The 21,782-nt window shown below is 38.6% G+C and overlaps 1 protein-coding gene across 1 annotated transcript; it reads right to left on the bottom strand.

Annotated features, from left to right (window-relative positions):
- Positions 1-55: 55 nt before the first annotated feature.
- On the bottom strand, positions 56-13,469 carry LOC113115477 (uncharacterized). Its single transcript, XM_026283070.1, has 6 exons — positions 13,298-13,469; positions 13,110-13,221; positions 10,956-11,287; positions 2,206-2,405; positions 257-416; positions 56-144 (listed from the first exon to the last, which is right to left on the bottom strand). Exons 3-6 carry the CDS (start codon positions 11,245-11,247, stop codon positions 56-58), a joined length of 741 nt encoding a protein of 246 aa, XP_026138855.1. The 5' UTR covers positions 11,248-11,287; positions 13,110-13,221; positions 13,298-13,469.
- Between the last annotated feature and the right edge of the window lie 8,313 nt (positions 13,470-21,782).

The raw sequence follows: 21,782 nt of genomic DNA, 5'->3' as shown, positions 1-21,782 counted from the left end.
ACAGGTTTCTTGGACACTCTTTCGTTTCTCTCTTTCTCTTTTCCCTCCATCTCGGTCACCTGCAAGGTGAAGCCATTTTTTTTATATAGAATTCTATCTCTTGATCGGTGGCCGTTGCTGTTAGCCTGCTGTTTCTGACAGTTCCTAAAAGTAGAGAACTTTTTTTTAAACCTAGCATTAATATATAGTGTGCATAAAACATGCATACAATGGAGAATGGACTTATAGACTGATGACAGCACAATGTGACACTTACCAGTAATAACATCTTTCAGCTGCAGTCTGTGGAAAGCTGTTTTGCCATTGATGCCACGCCAGTTGAGTTGTTTGGCAAGGGAGTTGGTAAAACAGTGTTTCATAACTCGCCAAACGCTATCCTTAATGTCAACTCCTCCAATGACGCTCAAAGCAGTAATCTGAAAAATATCAATTACAAGCCACGGATCCATGTTTTATATCAGCATTTCTCACAGTAACACTATTCACAATAAAAAAAAAAAAAAAAATTCATCACTTCTCCCTTAGTTGGCATTTAGGACAGTCTCATTGTTGGATTACTGGCCTTATTAACCCGTTTTCTACTGTAGGACTGCCACTCTATCACTGATGCAGTTCCATATTCAACTGTCAAGGTGATACAGTGGCAGTGCTATAGCAGAAAACACTGCCATTTTGGAAACTAGCTGGCTCAAGAAAGTGATGAAGGTAAAATGAAACAAAGCAAATTTTACCAATCAATACATCGTCTCCCCAACTGTAAATGACTAAAATCAAAAGCAACATCTAACCAGCATCCAGAAGGGAGAGGACAGAATCACTGCTGTCCAACTCAGGTGGCTATAGAAACATATTGGCCAAAAAAAGTTACCCATCCTTTTAAGTGGTCATGAAATGGAAAAGTCATTGATGTTTACACATGTAAAAGTTTAATCAGCAGTAAATAAATTCTGCAAGTTTAATACTTCAATACTCCCCAGTTTAAAATATGTTAATGGACATGTTTCCAAACATCTACTAAAATTTATATGTATGTAAAGCAAGGATGTCCATCAATTACAAGAGCGATATTCGGCTGCAAGATGACAAGAAAGACCAACCAATGTTGGCCTGTCCCTGGACGTGGAGAAACTCTTCCAAAAGAATGAAGTGTTATAAATGCATGTCTGAAGATTATTTTAATACGAATTGCCTGAGCGATTAAGCAAGCTGTTTTCTTAACTATGCTCAACATGCTGGCGGTTTCCCCAAATATTCTGCGTAGAGATCTACAGTAGTGCCAAGTATTTTGTCCTTGGAGGCAATACCGTTTATGAATTTATTTATAATCTATAAGTGTGTTGTGATAAACATAAAATCAGCGTTTAACACTATTAAGAGACCAAGTATGTCATAAGGGTCTTTCGCACCACTTTAGTTCCAGAGTACTAAAGTACAGGGACGATTTTGCGGGAACTCTTTCCAAGAACCATTTAAAGTGTTGCATTCGCACCGAGAGTGCGAGACTCTAGGACTAGTAGGTAAGCCAGTCGACAGCGATGTCATTTGTGTGCGGCGTTCAACAACGTTAACAACAGGAGAATGGAGGACGCTGTGATCTGAGCTGTGTTTTTGTTGTGTCTTGCGGGTTTCACAATAATGGACATGGAATGTCGATGTATACATAAAGCGATTGAAAGAACGGAAAGGAGGATTAAGAATCTCCAACTACAACTGGCAGTGCTACAAGTGCCTGCACTTTAGTGTCCGTATATTTATCGCTGTTCGTCAAACTTGCGAAATAAGTGGACACAATGTTTACAGTATGTTACACAGCGTTTTAAATTATGGGCATTTTCGAAAACGTCTGGCCAATCAATGTCTACTTACGTTATGGGTTGTACCAGTTGTGCTGGTTATACCCTGCTCCGGAGTAGGAGCTAATTTGGTTCCCGAAAAAAGGCAGTCCGGTACTAAAATTGCACCCAGTTCCTGTGGTGCGAAAACGCCCAAAAGTGGGTAGTTCCACAATTTGTTCTGGTACTATGAAAAGGTTCCTGCGGTGCGAAAGGCCCTATTGAGTCCTACTAATCAAATCAGTACACACATGGTTTGTTTTCTTGAGTGGAATATTAATATGTTGTCTGACGAAAGCTTAGTCAAGTTGATTATATGCCGGTGTAGTTTATGCAATATGTTTGTAAGTTGGTAAGGCAAAGTGTTATTTACCATTTTGTTTTTGAGGTCAGGCTCTTCCCTCAGACGTTTTTCCAGACCCAGCAGGGAGGTAAGATCTTTTAGCGGCAGTATATCCCTCTCAAGGGGCTCCTGTCCACGAGCTGGTTCACCCATTTTCTGCATGGACTTTAGAATCACTTTGAGTTGATCCATCATCATTTCTTGATTTGTAAGAAGTCTATGCAGAAGAGCTAAAAATAAAGACATACATAAATTCCAAGATGACTCTTTACATCTGATGAAAAAAAAAAAAATTATATATATATATATATATATATATATACACAGTATTGTTCAAAATAATAGCAGTACAATGTGACTAACCAGAATAATCAAGGTTTTTAGTATATTTTTTATTGCTACGTGGCAAACAAGTTACCAGTAGGTTCAGTAGATTGTCAGAAAACAAACAAGACCCAGCATTCATGATATGCACGCTCTTAAGGCTGTGCAATTGGGCAATTAGTTGAAAGGGGTGTGTTCAAAAAAATAGCAGTGTCTACCTTTGACTGTACAAACTCAAAACTATTTTGTACAAACATTTTTTTTTTCTGGGATTTAGCAATCCTGTGAATCACTAAACTAATATTTAGTTGTATGACCACAGTTTTTTAAAACTGCTTGACATCTGTGTGGCATGGAGTCAACCAACTTGTGGCACCTCTCAGCTGTTATTCCACTCCATGATTCTTTAACAACATTCCACAATTCATTCACATTTCTTGGTTTTGCTTCAGAAACAGCATTTTTGATTTCACCCCACAAGTTCTCAATTGGATTAAGGTCTGGAGATTGGGCTGGCCACTCCATAACATTAATTTTGTTGGTTTGGAACCAAGACTTTGCCCGTTTACTAGTGTGTTTTGGGTCATTGTCTTGTTGAAACAACCATTTCAAGGGCATGTCCTCTTCAGCATAGGGCAACATGACCTCTTCAAGTATTTTAACATATGCAAACTGATCCATGATCCCTGGTATGCGATAAATAGGCCCAACACCATAGTAGGAGAAACATGCCCATATCATGATGCTTGCACCTCCATGCTTCACTGTCTTCACGGTGTACTGTGGCTTGAATTCAGAGTTTGGGGGTCGTCTCACAAACTGCCTGTGGCCCTTGGACCCAAAAAGAACAATTTTACTCTCATCAGTCCACAAAATGTTCCTCCATTTCTCTTTAGGCCAGTTGATGCGTTCTTTGGCAAATTGTAACCTCTTCTGCACATGCCTTTTTTTTAACAGAGGGACTTTGCGGGGGATTCTTGAAAATAGATTAGCTTCACACAGACGTCTTCTAACTGTCACAGTACTTACAGGTAACTCCAGACTGTCTTTGATCATCCTGGAGGTGATCATTGGCTGAGCCTTTGCCATTCTGGTTATTCTTCTATCCATTTTGATGGTTGTCTTCCGTTTTCTTCCACGTCTCTCTGGTTTTGCTCTCCATTTTAAGGCATTGGAGATCATTTTAGCTGAACAGCCTATCATTTTTTGCACCTCTTTATAGGTTTTCCCCTCTCTAATCAACTTTTTAATCAAAGTACGCTGTTCTTCTGAACAATGTCTTGAACGACCCATTTTCCTCAGCTTTCAAATGCATGTTCAACAAGTGTTGGCTTCATCCTTAAATAGGGGCCACCTGATTCACACCTGTTTCTTCACAAAATTGATGACCTCAGTGATTGAATGCCACACTGCTATTTTTTTGAACACACCCCTTTCAACTAATTCAACTAATTGCCCAATTGCACAGCCTTAAGAGCGTGCATATCATGAATGCTGGGTCCCATTTGTTTTCTGAGAATCTACTGAACCTACTGGTAACTTGTTTGCCACGTAGCAATAAAAAAATATACGAAAAACCTTGATTATTCTGGTTAGTCACATTGTACTGCTATTATTTTGAACAATACTGTATATATATATATATATATATATATATATATATATATATATATACTTTTAGAAGGACTTTTAGTTAACATATGAATGAAGACTAATTAGTTGTTTCAGTTTGTTATTTGCCTTATAAATGACAATATAATTTTTAAACATAATAGCCAATCAAATGCATTTAAGATAGAATCCACTCACTGCTCAAAACTTCAGAGTTTTTGTTCAGTGCTTTGTTCTGCATGCTGGCAAAACCTCTGATTATAACAAACAAAGTGTAGACATTATGAAAGATTTATTGTGCAGCCACATTCATTGATTATAAAGGAGCTTTGTGAGATCACAATGAACTGAAATGTCAGGGTTTTTTTTAGGAATTATTAAGAGAGCGCACATTGCGCAAATTCTGCCATGCCAAACCAAGCAAGCAGTAGCCTATGAGTGGTTTGTGAATGCTGAGGCTTTAATAACAAATTATTTATTGTGAGCATTTATGTGGGGATGTGTAGGTTGTGGATAGGTGACATGTAACTTGAAATTATTTCATTTAGTACAGAAATATTTTTATTTATTTATACTTTTATGCGGGCTTTTGTGATCGGGTGCTGGACAAAACATGAATGTTGCAGGAGGAGGTCAAATATATTTTTGCAGAAGCAGGACAGAAAAATCCGTCCATGTGTCTAATATACAGTTGCATTTCCACAGTGGGGCAAAATGTTTCTAAGAACAGTAAGGAATGGTGCCAGTTGTATTTCCGCTTGAGCCTGAAACGGTATGGAACAATTACAAACCGTTCTCGGCCTGGAATTCCCAGCATGTCTGGCTAACTGATTTCACCACTTGGTCCCCCGTGCATTGCCTGGCTTTCAGCTTCTCTGTAGCTGGCTAAATGTGTGATCTATTTGAGTGACGAAACTCAAATTAATAATAAAATTAAAAGAAGTATCTAATCATCTTTCATAAGACTGCTATTTACATCTCGTATCTTCTGTAAACTCTTTATTTACCAAGGCAATAACTGATGCATTTGCATTACAAAGAGTGGCTGTTATCAGCCCCACAGTGGAAATTAAATCATGGATGGTCATGGAGTTCGGACAGGCCATGACACCTAGATGGTGACTGACTCCAGGGTGCAGATTTCTTAGGAAGAGGCTTTTGAAGTTCACATCCTCTTCAAGGTCAGGGCTGTTGTGTGCACCAAAGTAGGCTTGTCGGAGTCGGTTGTAATAAGCTTGTGGAGTCTCTTGACGACCTTGTTTGGTTTCCAAGGCAGTTAACAGTCCATGTTCAGACTCTGGGTCTGTAAACTCTTTAACCAGGACCTCACGAAGTCGCTGGTAGTTTGACTTGGTTTGACTGGGCTGTCGATCTAGAAAGTTTCGTACCTCGGAACTGGACGTGGCTCTAAGGAGGTATAACCAGTCTCTGTCAGTCACATGAGGTCTCACTTCCAGATGGAATTCGATATCTCGCAGGTAAGCTTGGATGTCAGGGCTCTCTGTGGAGTTCGGGTTGAACCTGCTGATGTTTTTAGACAGCTTGTTGAGGTCTTTGATGGTCATCCCGTGTGCAGCTTCAAGGCCTTGGACGGGAGGTTTTCTTTCGTTGGCAGGAAAGGGTTGTGTGGCGAAGGCAGGTGAGGTTTTGGGTTGTGGCCCTTCGCTCCTTTCGTCATATGCCAGTTCTTGGACGTGGGACTCTGCTCTGCTCAGCAGTGATGAGGCTAAGAGATGTTTCTCTTTTCTTGGCTCTACTTTGTGCTTGTAAGCATTTTGGAGTTCTTTTCTGACCATGTAGAGCTCATCATTGGCATCATCTAGTTGTTGGGTCAGATTGTCCATTTCAGTTCTGTACCTTTCAAGGTGGTCTTTCAAAGCACTGATTTCAGAATTCTTGTTTCTGATGTCTATCTTGGCTTTCTCCAGTAGCTGTTCGGCATACTGGAGTCTGTTTACCAGGTCTTTCTGAGCAGCCGTTGCATGTTGCTGGTCGAGCTGAGCCGCTGCCAGGGCTGCTAGGAGCTTCATAACTTGTTCTGTTGTATCCTGCTCCCTCTCGCTGGGTGCTTTGAGTTGATCTTGAACTTTCACTTCCAGCTTGTCTATGCGACGTTGAGCACGTGTCAGCTCCTCTTGAAGGTGGGTGATGTGCTTGTCGCTCAGTTCCAGCTGGGTTGTGAAGGCATAGCTTAGTGAGCTTGTGATCTTGACTAGCTCCTCGTGGTTGTTGTTCTGGCTTGAATCTTGTGTCAGGAATCTTCTCAGGATTAGGATTATTATTAAAAATAATAACAGTTCAAATGTCTTTGGAGTGAGGCTGTCTGTTATGCCTCTCAGCCAAATGTTCACATCTTCCCCATGGGAAATGGGGTCTGCAGTCTGCGGCATGTTGGCACGCTGGGGAGAAGAGAGACTGACACAGATCTGTGTGGAGTAAAAGCCTATGTGTGGTGGGACAACTAAGTGTTGTATCAGTGATTGTGAACCACTAGTGAAATGTGGTGATGACTGTGTTGGTCTCAGGGTGTCTAAGTAGACTAGAGATGCGAAGACTTTGTCACTCTAATGAGGAAGAGGAAAAGAGAGACAGAGGTGAAAAACAAATTCAAATGACAAGCAAAATTTCTGTTTTTCAAATGAGGAAAATTATTTTTTCCAATTAAATGTTATCAAAAACTTAAACAATATTATTATATTTCTTGCTTTGGACAAAAGAATACAATAATAATTCTGATATCTCTTTTCTTAGTCTGACAGGATTGATACCGTACACCTTTCAGTTGGACCGCTCACCAGGGGAGTCAGCAAAGGCGACAGTTGCTCAACACGTATCTCTATTAAATTGATCTCAACGTTGGATGAGATGCTAAAACTTGGATTGCGTTTCCAAATGTAGGGAGGTTATGAAGAACAAATGAGAGGATGATTACAATCAAATTCATAAGGATGATTCGTCGTCTTTGGCACGATTGTGTATTTACTTCACTTAGAATTGATTGATGGTTCTTACATGTCCTACAAATGTAAAAAGAGAAGAGGAAAGTAAAGGAGAGAGAGGACGGAGATGGTAAGTCTCAGTAGCGGTTATCTCAACTACAAGGAGAGCGTTGTGTTAGTTGCTGCACAACTAATCAAACAAAATAAACTTTAAGTGAAAGAGAGTTGTCTTTCTAATTTATTTGAACTCGTAGTGAGGGATAACAATGTCTCCTTTCAGGGCTCAGGTTTGTCGTTCCCAGGCTAGGATACACAAAAGAAATGGTAAGAAATAGGAAAATTAAAAAAAAATTAATAAATGGGCAAAATATGCAAAAATGAAATTCAAAAGAGGAAATCAATACGTAAAACAATAGTGGTTAAGTGTATAACCAAAACAGGAAGAGGGGTAAAACGCATTCAAATAAGTAAAGGTCTGAATAGCATATATTCAGATGGGTAATAAATAAATTAGGAAGAATAAGTTTACTTTAACTTCCAAAGTTCAAGGCTTATTCATTCCTAAAATAATTAGACCCAAAAGAGAATACTAGAAATAAAAGATCATATGAAATGATCTGAGAGGGAAATTTTAAATGCTTCCAAATAAATTTAATGTTTCAATTAAATTTCAATTTGACAATTAATAATTGTGAGTCAGTATTTCCCTTTCTAGTAAAATGAAAATAAGTGGTCTAGTGAGAAAAGAGAGCGATAAAAAGAAAGAGACTAACAAGTGTTAGTTAAGATGTTTAAAATGGTTAAATCACGTCAGCGTTGCCCAAACACACATTATTCTAACACTGGATGGTAATGCTAACGGCTAACCTTCGAGGCTAGTGGCTTTAGTATAGACTTCAATGTAAATGCAATGGTTTCGTTAGCTTAGCGAAACCGCGGAGTTTGTGCGCTGCGCGTGCACAGTTCAGAGTTGCTCCGGAAGTACGTTAGGCTTCCGGGTCACGGTCGTCACTATGGCAACCAAAACACATTCTAGTGGATTAGCACATGAATCGTTGCATTGTTGCAAGTACAGTTAAGCATGTTACATGAAATGTCGGCTCATTTCAACACTGTACAAATAACAACACCGCCTTTCAGTTGGTTTTGCGATGTGGCACTTAAACTATCAGTTTGTATAGAGTTAAATTTATCTTAATTCAAATAGCAGCTTCCTGCTGTAGTTATTATATCAATCTCAGCAATTTGATTCTCCGTGCCAGTTTTTCTGGACACAAACATAAAAGTTTTCCTTCGCTGTTGGTACACAGTTAAAATTTACTTGATCAAGCTTTTAAAACACTCCCATTCAAATTACTCTCGGGCACACGCAGTGTTACGCGAGATTGCATTCACTTTGTGAACGGATACAAATGGACAAACATTGTTCTCTAATGTTTAACGTTAACTTAGGGGAGTCGAATATCAAATTTGATTCGGCAGTGGAACACGCACTGGCAATCAAACTATATGAAATATGAATACGGGGACTTTGATAAATAGATTGAGGAACCCGCTCAAAACTATTCTTTATTCACCGATTTATATCCCTTTTGAAACACTAACAGTTTAGCTCCGTTCAGCAAACAGTGACTGAGATAGCGTTTGAGACACTGGAACACGCAGTGAAATCAAATCAGCTATAAAACAAGGCATTACACAAATGAGGAACACGCTCAATTTCTACCTTATTGTACGTTCTCAGATGTTTACTTTTAAGTTCACTTACTGCTGTTAACAACGGGGAGACGGACTCGAGTTAAAGTCTCCTCTAGTTCCTTTCATTCAAGCGGGAGGGCGCGCGCTGCTTACGTCACGCAAACACACACACATACTCAGGTCTCGCATGCTTCTCATCTTTCACTCCTTTAGCAAAATCAACGATTAAATAACTTGGTTTATGCTCACAATTTAGATTAAACTGCCCGCATTCTCCACCATTATAAATGTAAGGGAAACAGGTCAATTTAGCTCAAAGGGAATCATTTAAGATTTTAAAGGGAATTTGAACAGAATCACTGTTTCACGGCTGTTCACGGAGACGCGCCTGCGGTTCAGTGAACGAGCCGTTTAACATAAAATCTGCGCTGGATACTAATATCCAAACTATAGTGAAAACACTATCAATTAGCACAGTAACAAGATCGGCAGTTTAAGACATTAACTTGTAAGCACAAAACACAAGATACTTCTCTTTTCAATATGAATAAGGCTTTATTAGATAAATCTAAGACATATAAACTAATCTAACACATAAACACACGCACACACACATTCACACAAGTTGCAGGAAGGTCGAAAGTTAGGGAAAGATGAGTTTAAGAGAATGGAAATATGGAATCCCAAGTTAACAGCAATACGTTAAATTGCATAGACATGAACAACCATCAATCACGTAATTAGCGCTCGCATTGAGTTCCTCAATGGGGTTAAAATTATATTAGATACACCAGCACAACAAATATCTGGGAATACGTTGCCTTCGTTTGCTGTGAAAGGGACTCCAGTTGAAAGGGGTATCCCGGTGTCGCTGATTGGCTGGAAGTTCAGTAGTGAAGTGACGTCTTGGGAAGCCCGTGGTTGTTGAGCGTTGGCTGAAAGTGCAGAGTCGTGTTCGCTGGTTGAAGTTGAATGGACGTTACAAAACTTAACTCAGAACACGAAACTCTCAAACGGAAAAGAAAAGAAATAAAGTTTGACGAGACTAGGTTGTTTTCTTTCTCATCGTGGCATAGTAGCAGCAGGCAGGCACGCTGGAACCGCGCTCAAAGAACAATGATGATTAACCGCATGGCTAGATGCTACAAGCTAAAGCTAGGTAGCAAAGCTACAAGCCAAAAGTAGGCATGACTGATAGCACGAGCAAGGCTGGAACTAAAAGCAGACTAAAAGCCAACATGGCTAATAGCAGCAGGCAGACTAGAACTAAAAGCAGACTAAAAGCAAAATTTCATGGGATCCAAAGTATTTAAAACTTCCTTGTTGGCCACCCCTCAAATGTTGCCTTGACCAATCAGATATGTTCTTGGGGTGGGTATCATAAATCATTTGTTTATCTTACCAAGCATGTGGTTCTTGCCTCACAGGGTCTAATTTTGGACATGATTCCTATAACATGATTATGATATATTTTACAAATAAATGATTGTCAGGACAATATCAAGCAAGAAAATGCGATTATTTCAATACTAGACATGACTAGGTATCCTATAGTTATCAAAAGACATACACAATAAGTGATTATACATGATAGTCGAATGTGTGGGTTACACGTAAATGAATATGGAGTTAAGCAATGGAATGATTCATTCATGAGTCTTTTTTGAGTTCATTCTGGTCCATATATAATGTATAAAAAGGGTTTCTTTGCCATTCTCTGGCAAAGGACTTTTCTGTGAAGACAAAGGTTTAAAGCCCTTCCCCCTTAGGAATTTCAGTCTGGTTTCACTGGCTGGGGGGGGGGGAAGTCAATGCAAGTATTTAACTTGATCTCCTGGGTTTACATGTGATGTCCAGCGTTGCATTCCAATCACAAACAATAAATTTGACAATCTCTTCTTCGAATTAAAATTGTCAATAATTGTTCTATTGGTGTTAATGTTGAAAGCTGTTGTGTGAACAAGTTGGTTGGTTGGTTGTCTTGCTTGGTTCTTGTGGCACTAGAACTGATTTATGACTTCCTGAGGAATTCAGCTCATGTTTCAATGCACACAGCTCTGATAGACTCTTTGATTTGTCTGATTTGACTCATTTCTGCTACAATGGTTTGGTTAAGACAGTGGAAAAAGGGTGTGTGAATATATACATACATATATACCTATATGTCATTTACAGACAAACAATACAAACATTGCATAAATCACTTACGAGCAAAACTACTTGAAGTAGTTCCTGGCTGTCTTTGACTTTCATCTTGTCGTTGTGGTTCAGAACTTGTCGTAGACCGACTGGGTTCAGGACTTATTGCAGACCGTCTGGACTCAGGGCTTGTTTCAGACCACCTGGACTCAAGACTTGTCACGGACCATCTGGGTTCTGGGCTTGTCATCTGCTTGTGAGGTTCAGGCTTTTGAACCCGTCTCTTTATTGCAGACTGTATATCAAAGTTTGGTCCTTTTATCTTTGGGGCTGGAGGCAATGCTCTTGTTTGCTTGACCATATCTTCATCATCACTGTCACTCTCAAAGCGAATGTTTGGTCTTGTAGTGGTGTAAGTGGTGGGGTGGAGGGGAGAAAAAAAAATCAATCACAATTAATTTTAGCCAGTTTCACAGATCAGTCTCAGTCTAGTCTGGTACTGTTTTAAATAATGCTGTTCCTGTTTCTCCCTTGTGTCCCACTATCTCCTACTTGCCCACCTGTTTCCCGTAAGCACTGTCAAAGTTTTGTGTCACTATCACTTTACTTTAAGGTTGTGCAGTTATATTGGTACGGAGTAATATTAATGAACTACAAGTACTCACTAGAGTTACAATTATGGTATGGTTTAGGGATAGTTACTTGTAATTATGCATAATTTACTATAATAAGTACATGTCACTGTAAAAAATTGTGCTGTTAAATAAAAGTCATTTACTGGCAGCAGAGGTGCCAGTTTAAATGAAAAACAGCATGTTACTGTCAAAATTGGACCGTTTTTTTTACACCGATTTTTAACAGTGTAGTAATGGGGACTTAAGTCACCTGAAATTAAAGTATTATATTTTGTGATTCTGACCTCATCTGTCCAGCAGTACCCTTCTTTTATTTGCTTGTATTTAATGTCAATCTCCAGGGTTTTCCTATGCATATGACATAGCTATATATATACTGTGTATATATATATATATATATATATATATATATAGCCCTATATAACAACTGAGATCAGATTCACTCTTTTAGTATTGGCACAATGTGATCATGGACAGAGTTTGAAAGGGACAGAGTGGTACTTATGCCATAACCCTGGACTAGGTATGTGTACAAAACATACTAAAACTAATACTTGTAAAATACTTACTAAAATACTTACTCAGGAACACTTGCAATAAACACACATTCATTAGGGAAAGTTAACAGACTTTTGACCACTGACATTATTTTGATAGTGTGGGATTACAAATTTCTAAAATGTTAAATCTAGGTTCCAATGTAATAGTATGTACATTGTGTTTTTACATTTTGGGGTAAAGATGATGCCATTCTGAGATGATCAAGTCAAGCAGCCCAGGTTTCTGAGACATTGACCTTTTGTTTGCTCTTCCTGACCATAAACTCAAGGTACAGCTTTGTTTCTATGATAATGTGAAGGTATGGGTGATACTGTCAGGCACCGCTGTATTTAGATGACATTGTTATGCTGAGGAGATCAAGGCTGGGAAAATGCTAGACACTGGCATTTTCCTGATTCCATTTGCTTGCTGTGTTAAAATGGTCTTCACCTCTATGTATCCCTCCACCTTTAAATGTGTGTGTATATATATATATATATATATATATATATATATATATATATATATATATATATATATATATATATATATATATATATATATATATGTGTGTGTGTGTGTGTGTGTGTGTGTGTGTGTGTATTTATATATATATATATATATATATATATATATATATATATATATATATATATACATATGTGTGTGTGTGTGTGTGTGTGTATGTATTCGCTTCTGAGTTTCCAACAATAGTCAGGAATTAATATTAGGAGGTTAGTATTAGGATATTTTGCTGTCATCAAATAATCAGCCCATTTTTGAAAATATGAATGATACTTTATGTAATTCAACTAATATTAGTGATGATGGAAAACCATGCAACTATGTTTTTGTATATAAATATTTGTACCAAAACTTATGAACAAAATAAAATAAAATACTTCTCTTAAGATATATTAGTCTCAATTCCTGAAAACTAATAGATAATATTTGAGACCGTGAACAAATTCACAGATGTTGAAAATAGATTTTTCCATAATATTAAATGTCTACAACAACAGAAGTAGAATGGCACTTTAATACTTACAGCCTTTTTCTCTTTTTCTTTGGATTTTCATCTGCATCTTCTTCCTCTGCTGTTTGAAGATCAGTGTGGATTTCAGCTTGAGGAAGTTTTAGACGGGCAGCTTTGTAGGTTGCTGTAAAGAAATATCATTAGATTATGATTTGTCAAAATAGTGAAGCCTATTGATAAATAATATGTGATGGGCATACCAGCTGTATATAAAATTCGAACATGATATGTGTCCCACAAGTGTCCAGGCTGCTCCTCACTTCGTATGGCCTTTCCTAAATCATCAGGTCTATATTGAGCTGGCCACTGACATATTTCATCTTTAACCCACAGTGCTGGCACTACTTCAACCTCTTGGGTTTCTATAAATTCTACAATGTAAAACATGGCCTAGATAAAGAGGCACAAAGTTACTAGCATTAGTAACATTATAGTATGAACAATAACTTTTGCTTAAATAACAATAATGCTCTTTTTTTTAATGTTAAACAATTTAACATAATTATAAGTCTTTTTTATTTATTTATGATAGTCCTAAATGCTGTTGAATGATAGTTTAAGTGCACATAAAAGTCCTCATTAATACATGTTCCAGACCCAAGATATTAGAAGTATAAATATGCTATACATACCAAGAGAAATAAGTGAAGGCTGGCTGGACAATGACACTGTCTAAATTTGATGCTGATCTGCACATAAATTAAAAAAAATATATCCTCAAGAAAAAAAAAAAAAAAAAAAAAAAAGGAAATAAAATCTATTATTCAGCAAATTTACCAAACACCACTGCACTCTATGACTGAAATTTAGGATGGGTCTGCATGAAGAAGTGGAATGACAACAAAGCCAACCTCCAAAGGCAACCGGACACACTTCTGCAAATCGGTATCTAACTTTAAGCTCATCAGATTTGGTGTTAGATCTGACACAAAACAAATTCCCAATTCTGTGGAGTCAATGGGATAGTCAAAAAACTTTGCAATGTGTCTATACTCTTTGCAGACAATGTATTCCTCACCCTCAAAGACAATTATATTCTGAACCAATAGTATCTTATTTTTCATCTTGATACATCTGTCCCTCTCTGATGTGTTGATGACAAACCCATCTATTGACAGTTCCTTAAATTGGGAGACTACTCCTGTGAATCCTTGTGGAACAGGTCCATCTGAGTGCAGCATTTTAATTTTTTTGTGGGTGTAACAACAATGAGTTTTACAGAATAATTAACTCAAATGATATATAGGGAATTTGAATAATTAATCAGGAATATGATTAATTTAAATCTCAGATGACAGTTACATTAAATTTGATTGATTATGAAAAATAGCTCAATTGCCTATAACAATAAATAATCACAGGGCACTGTAACTTACTCATTAATATGTCAATATTACATTCTTCATATCAATTATTGTGATATCTCTTACTGTAAATTACTGCAAATCAAACCGTGGTATGTCCAGCAAACCACTGTAGACCTATCAATTTTCAATAAAGTTATCACGCCTTATAATTCAAGGAAAAGTATTCTCTGGCCATGAAAATATTATCCTATCCTTCACTGTAAAATGTAACTGATGATCTTACTAATAACATTAAGTGAATCTAACTTATTTTGAATAAGTTTGTTTACCTTACTAAGTTTAATAAAGTAAGGACAACTTTTTAGCGCGGAAAGTTAATAAACTCAAAATATTCAATTACCCTCTACTTAAAATAATAAGTATTTTGAAAATGTTCGAGTGGTCATGCGCAGTGCTACCAGTAGGTGGAGCCGATTTGAAACGGAAACGGAATACCATTATTTCTGGTGAAGAGCACATGGAAAGGTGAGGCAGTGCTTGATTGACTTATTTTTAATGTCTGAATTGCTTTGTATACATAATTAATCGTGTAATAATCATATTAAACTAACTAGTGTTACACATGAACATTGGATGCGTTTTTATTTTAATCAAATTCTTGGATTGTGTTGGATTGTGTTAATCGAAATGAGGAGTCTAGCATTGCAAGTCCCTAATTGTTAGGTCCATCCTTTCAATCAAGGAACATTTTTTTTTTTTTTTTTGTGAGTAGGTTCTCAGTGAAGAACTTAAAAAGAGTAACTTTAATAAGAATAAAGTTATAATGTATACACTCAAGCCTGTATCTTTGTTCCTACTTTTTTTTTTTTTTAATAATGATAAAATAATGGTTACGTTTTTTCCACTTTTATATTCCACTTTTTCCTTGAGGAGAAAGGAGATTGTTGAGATTGAGTCTCCAGTAAAAGAGGCGCCAAAGATGGCCATCACTCTTCACAGAACGACAAGTAAGTAACAATTAAATCACACAACCTAACACAACATTTACTTACCCCCAAGCCATTCCAGATTTATATGAATTTCTTCAGATACAAATTCTTAAAGTCGTCCATCTCGGAGTGTGAAGAATGTGAAAGCTCTTAAAAGCATATATACATTGATCGTGACATCAATCCATATGACCATATATTAACTCTCTTTTTCTAAATATACATATTTGCGTTTATCTGAAGAATATCTGTTTCATTTGGGACACCAGTAATCGTGGCAATTTTCAAATATCTCTTTAACAGAGTAACCAAAAGCCTAATAGATAAAGCATTGTTCTTTTTCCTTTTACAGATCAATGCAGAGTTTGTTCTCATCACAAGCAAAAACCTCAAGCAAGATTTTTTCACAGCACTTGATCAACATACAGCTCGATTTCTGAACATTTTTGAAACCAAAAAAGGGCAGTTGGAAAAAGGCTTTCAGAGTTTCTTGATCAAATTAAGTTGAAGGTAAGCTTGTCATTGCTTCGTTCTTAAACTAAATTCTGTAAAACTTAATTCTATGTAAGTTTTTTTTTTTCAGGGCATTGTCATCACTTCATTTTAAAATGGGTTTCTTTGTGACTAATTTTAACTTCATTTTTCCAGGGCACTGACATCAATGCTAATCGCACAGCAGTTCTTCGTGGAGTTCCTCTCCTTCTTGGAGAAGAAACCTCTGACTTTTTCAAAGCAACATTGGCAAGTACCATTCTTTGTATATTTCATTCTAAACTCTAATCCCCCACACATACATCACTAATAGGCATTCAGTCCCAGAAACAGACCAGACACAAAACTTTTTAAATGTAATTGTACATTTTCTTCTGTATGTTCTGCCGTCATTCTACTGTTCATTCTGTTTTACAATGTCTAATTTTCACAAAATTTTTTAATCATTGTTTATCTCTGTTAGTTGTATGTTGAACAGAAAGTGATGGTCCTGATTCTTTAAGATACATGTACATTTGTGAGATTTACTATTTCTAATGTAACCAGAATTGTAATATTGCTGTTCTTTTTTTTTTTATTATTAGGACTGTGATTGTGACATACCCCAGATTTCCATCGGGATTCTGACTGTGATAACAGAAGGCAGCCAGGATTCTTCAAAAGCACTGCATTTAGAGGATTCACACACCGCAATTATCCTCGAAGGAGTGATGGACAATATTGAAAACCTACCGGATGCCATGTGGCTACTGTTTGGGCTGATATATGCGCTCAATTTGGAGTACCCTCCACAGCTCAAGAACACTTTTGATTTTATTCAAAGAGTGTTTCTTTCTCTGGGACACAAATCCCTGAAACCAAAACTACAGTCCCTTAAAAACATGCTGCTCATGTAAGTGAAGGCTTTTTCAGATTGTTTTAAAGTGATGGTCCGCCCAAAACTGAACGTTCTGTCATTATTTACACTCCCTCATCTCTTTCCGAAACTGTAAGTGAAAGGGTCTAGTCTTACAACAAGTCACAAAGACATTTTGATAATCTTTTTGGATCTTTTTTAGTTTTGGTTACCTGGACTTTTAATAGAGGGACATAAACTGCTCAGGGTTAATTTAAAATATTTTCATGTGTGTTTCAAAGACTACTTACAGGTTTGGTATGAGATGTGGGACAGTAAATTATGACAGAATTTTCAGTTTTGGGCTATCCCTTTACTATATCTTTAAGCTTAATGCACAGACTTTCTAAAATACACAAAGTTTTGAATCGTATAATGGTTTTATTGTTAAATGTTTTTGTTTAAAATATTTTTACACTGCAAGGTTTTTTTATTTTTTTATTTATTCATAAAAAAAAATTTTGGAAGTGTAATAAATTGTCCTGCATTAAGCTAATGTTGATGCTTTTAAAAGGTCAACTGTTCTCAGTTCATTTCAGGTCACAGATTGTCAAATTTGAAATTCATTCATCAGTCATATTTTTTTTATTTTGGTTGCACTTTGGTTGCACGCTGCACATTTGTTAACAAGAGATGTGCTTTTTGTGATTAAAGTAAAAACTGTTTTATATTTAGGAGTGTCTAAATGATTGCTTGGTACACTGTATTTTACAATTGATAATAAATAATGTTTTACCTGAGATCAGGTGTTGCTTTTTGTCTTTACTTAATTTTTTTAGTTCAGCTTACTTAATTTTTTTTAAGGCAATCAGTTTCCAAATTTTTTCCTAGTAATGTGAACTCTAATAAGAAGTTAACACAACTAATGATTTTGAGTCAGCTTTACTCAAGTATACTTGATTAAAAAGTTTGGTATACAAATGTTATTAAGTTGTGCCAACTAAAAATTTATAAAATACTTTACTTGGAAATTTTAAGGCAATCGGTTTCCTCAATTTTTCTAAGTAAAGTCAACTAATTACATTTTACAGTGTTATGATAAATTTAGTTTCTAAATTTAGAGCTTGTAGCTATAGATCAGACATCTCAGTGACTCGTAATGTGAGTGGGGTGGAGTCCAAGCCAATCGTCAGTATATGGGTTTTTAATAATTAAACTAGTAATACATCAAACTACAAATCACACAGAGTAAATATGCGTACGACAATACAAACAGTAAGCTTTATACAATACATAACGAATCCAAATAAAAGAGAGAGAGAGAGAGAGAGAGAGAGAGAGAGAAAATAGAATGAGATCACATAAGGAGCTCAGGTATGAAAATCATAGTCAGTAACTTTTGGAAGCCAACAACAAATCAGATCATAACAACACTTTAAAGCAGCATTTAAATCTCCATAGAAAAGTGATACTTGCAGAGTGTCCAATGTGAGCTTTGCGCGGTGTTCCTTTTGAAAACAGCGGGCGTGTGCCGGAGGCCATGTGACGCGCGTGCACGCTGCGCTGGCTCTTGGCGTGAGCGTGGAGCACGTGGTCCTTTGTTCTGTCCTCGCGCGGTATTTGAAAGGTTCAACAAACATTGTTCCAGAATTCGTCTTCCTTGCGTGGAGAGGCGAATAGTTGAATAAACTTAGTAAAGAAAATAAAAGAAAAGAACGAAAACGAAAGCTTCTAAAGGAGCCATTAAAATGGCTTTTTCTCTCAGCCCCTGTGCTGAGGGGGTTTGCGCTATGCGCGCGGAAGCAACGTTGGAGAGCAGCATGTCCGAGAACCAAGAACGAGAAGAAGAGGCAGAAGAAGCGAGGCGGACCTTGTTCGGTCGTTCTTATGGCTTGAAATGGTTCACGCCCCTTTTTCGCGTAAACAGCCAATGAAAGTCCGCGATCTGAAGCGGAGGGAAAAGTTCCTTTGTCTCTGTGGAGACAACCCCCCCCCTGGAGATCTAGGGCTTGTCCAATTCCATCAGGGATATTTCTAGCAAGTTTGTACTTCAGATTGCATACATTTCCTTACTTTGTTCTAGATAAATGGGTCTGTCAGAGCATGACGATTAGAACAAGACTAAACATAATAGGTATATGTGATCAAAACATGAAGTTACATTAAATATGTGTAATTCTACATCTGAAAGATTTGCTTAACACATGATAACACTGCAGATGTTGGGAAACATCTAAATGTACCAAAAGGGAATACGTAATACATTTATAAAACATAAAAACAGAAAGTTAATGAATACATTCCATAGAATGCATTGTTCAAAAGAAGCCAGTGATTTGGCTTCTCTCCTGTCCTGTGTGGTCGTAAACTTTTACAACCTGCAAAAGTGGGGGTTGCAGAAACCTGGCTCTCTTTGAGAAGGTTAAAGTGAGGAGAGACATTTCCTAAAGTATGAGCTTGCAACTTATACTCTTCACATAACAAGGATTAACCATTTTATGCAATCCATAAACATAATTAAAATACATATTAATAATAAAATGAAAGTAAGGAACTTATACGAAAAGTTCCTTTGTCTCCAGTGTTGGAATGTGGTTGGGGGTTTTCATTTCTTCTTTGAAGCTTGCATGGGCATCGTAAATAATTTAAGTCCAGCCAGGCTGGCGCCAGGCCAGGCACTTGGTGCAAAAAGAGTTTCATTTGGAAAATCTGAATTAAACACATGCATCGATGATCTGCATATCCGTTACACATCCCCCTTCCGTCAGATGAAGTCCCTGTGTGGACATCATCGGACGGCAATCATCAGGATGGGCAGATGACAAGTGAATCATGATGGTCATGCAGCAGGTGGGTCATGATGACAGGTGGTTCCTGAAGCTGAGGATTCAGCTTGGTGAGGTTAGGTATTGTCTTTGACTTTGCGTCCCTTTTCCGGGGATTCCATCGGAGACCTCCAGCCACAGTTGTCGTGAGTTTGGCTGTAGAGGTTTGCATCTCGTTGAGTATCCTGTATAGGATGAAGGTCACGCCAAGAGTCAGGGTGGGCCCACTGACAGTGGAGATGCCCCGTGCAGTGTCGGCAGCAGTCCAGGCTAGGACCGCAGATGACTGGTTCAGAATGGGCTGTCGAGACAGTGCTTGGAGGGCTGTGTCGACAGGAGTAATGTCAATGTGTTGGGTGGTACCTTTCAGTACTTGGTCCAGCAGGTTGGCACGGGTGGCGGTGTCATGCTGGTCGTAGGTCAGTGTAGCTGAGCGCACAGGAGTGTTGACGAGCCATCTGTTACCCACAATCTCTGCTTGCGTTTCTGTGACTTGTGTACGAGGCTTGGCTTCGGCAGGGCAGCGCGTATCGCTGACCCAGGGTTGCAGCTCGCAGATTCCTTCAGAGTTGTGTCTGAGGAAGGGTTTGCTAAGGCAGAGATAATGAATGTCTTTGGTTAAAGTACACATGTGCATGTTTGGGGCCAGGTACAGCTGTGTGTTGCTGTCGTGGTAGGCCACCACATTTGGAATGTGTGTTTTGGTGTGGGTGTTGCTCTTCCACATCCTGACACTGACAATGTCTTTAGGTCTGTAGACTTGGTTTGACTCGCTGATGAGTTGGTTCAGGAGCACGTTCACTTCTCTCTGTTTGGGGTTTACGTGCCGTAGGAAGGCGCTATTCAGAGAGTTGGCCAGGTGTATTTGTAGCAGGTCAGCTGGCATGGTGATGGCGTAAGACAGCACAGTTAACACAAGGCTTAAGGGTATCATGTACGGTGGGGTTTTACCCGTGGTTAGGCTGTCATTGCAGGAGCTAACCTCCCACAGCATGTCTGTTGTTAATGCTGTTAACAGCTGAGTCTGGGTAAAGTCCTTCTGGAAGACAGTAAACAGTGGTTTCAAGGAGTTTACAGTCTGGTTCGCTGCATTGACACTGGACATAACAATGTTAAACATTCTGGCGGCAGCAGCGGCTCTAAGCAAAGCTCCCGGGAACTGTTTGGAGCGGTGGTGGTGTCCACCTAACTCCATTTGTGTAACCGTCACTTTCTCATATTGGCTGAACAGGTGTTTGACATCGGCCTCAGTGTGAGTGAGGGAGTCCTCTCTCCATCGGAACCTTGTACAGCTGTATTCGGTTACAGTGCTGGAGTAGTGTGCCCTGTCATCGGTAGTCAGGAGTCTCAGCGGTTTTCTCGGTGGCAGCTGTCCTCTCTTTGGCTGACAGCACGGCACGGCAAACCACAGCAGCATCCTGGTACAGATAATAGGGAGAGAGAGAGAAAGGGGAGAAAGAAACAAACAAGGCCTGTCTTTGGTTGGACAGGACAGTCTCTTTGCTTTGTGGGCGGTGACTGGGTTTAGCTCGCCCTCGCCCATGTTTTGCCACATCTTGCTGCTGGCATGACGCTTGCTTCAGTGTTTTGTCAGTGGCTCTGGTGCTGCGTGGTGCAGCACATGCTGCGTCATGGAAATATATTGGCATTATCCCCCTTTTGCTCCGTGGCATTACAAGCCCTGGCATTGTAATGTCAGACGGTGCACAACCCACAATATTGTTCTGTGCACGCAGCATGGTTTGTGTATCATGCAGTGGTCTGGGGCTTTGGTTGTCAGTGACTGTAGACTGGTTGCCAGGGTGGATGGAGGGGTCTGAGAGGTGGTAAAGCAAAGTCATTATCAAGGTTTCAGAAGCCCGCATGTCCGCTATGTTGGTCTGTGTAGACAACGGAGCCTGCGTAAGCGATTCTGAGGTAGGCAGTTTAGCTAGTAAAGTTCTTGTGCTGTGTGTAATCACTTCGACCTTGAATGTGGGTGGGTGGGTTGGGAGTGACCACAGAATGCTGTTTAGTGTGCCAGTTTTGGCAAGGGTGTCAGTGTGATCTTTAAAGTCCTCGTCTAGACTTGGTAACTTCGAGTGTCCTTTTACCTTCTTCCAGTACACGATCACATTGTGTGTTTTTGTGATGTTATCACATTGCTGGAACAGGTGTTGGTGTTTGACATGCTTGTTGTTTGCAAGTGTGAGTCCGAGTTCCACACATTCAGGTGAGGATTGGAAGAAACCCAGCGT

The sequence above is a fragment of the Carassius auratus genome, chromosome 15 (assembly GCF_003368295.1).
Source record: "Carassius auratus strain Wakin chromosome 15, ASM336829v1, whole genome shotgun sequence".
NCBI lineage: Eukaryota > Metazoa > Chordata > Actinopteri > Cypriniformes > Cyprinidae > Carassius > Carassius auratus.
The sequence above is the reverse complement of the archived record's forward strand: the minus strand, read 5'-3'. Positions and strand labels throughout refer to the sequence as shown.

Excerpts from the sequence above, each read along its gene's own strand:
- LOC113115477 (XM_026283070.1), bottom strand. The coding sequence starts at position 11,247 with ATGGTCAAGCAAACAAGAGCATTGCCTCCAGCCCCAAAGATAAAAGGA. Across the intron at positions 417-2,205 it reads CTGACCTCAAAAACAAAATG|ATTACTGCTTTGAGCGTCAT; the intron begins GTAAATAACACT and ends GATATTTTTCAG. Across the intron at positions 145-256 it reads GCTGAAAGATGTTATTACTG|GAACTGTCAGAAACAGCAGG; the intron begins GTAAGTGTCACA and ends CTCTACTTTTAG.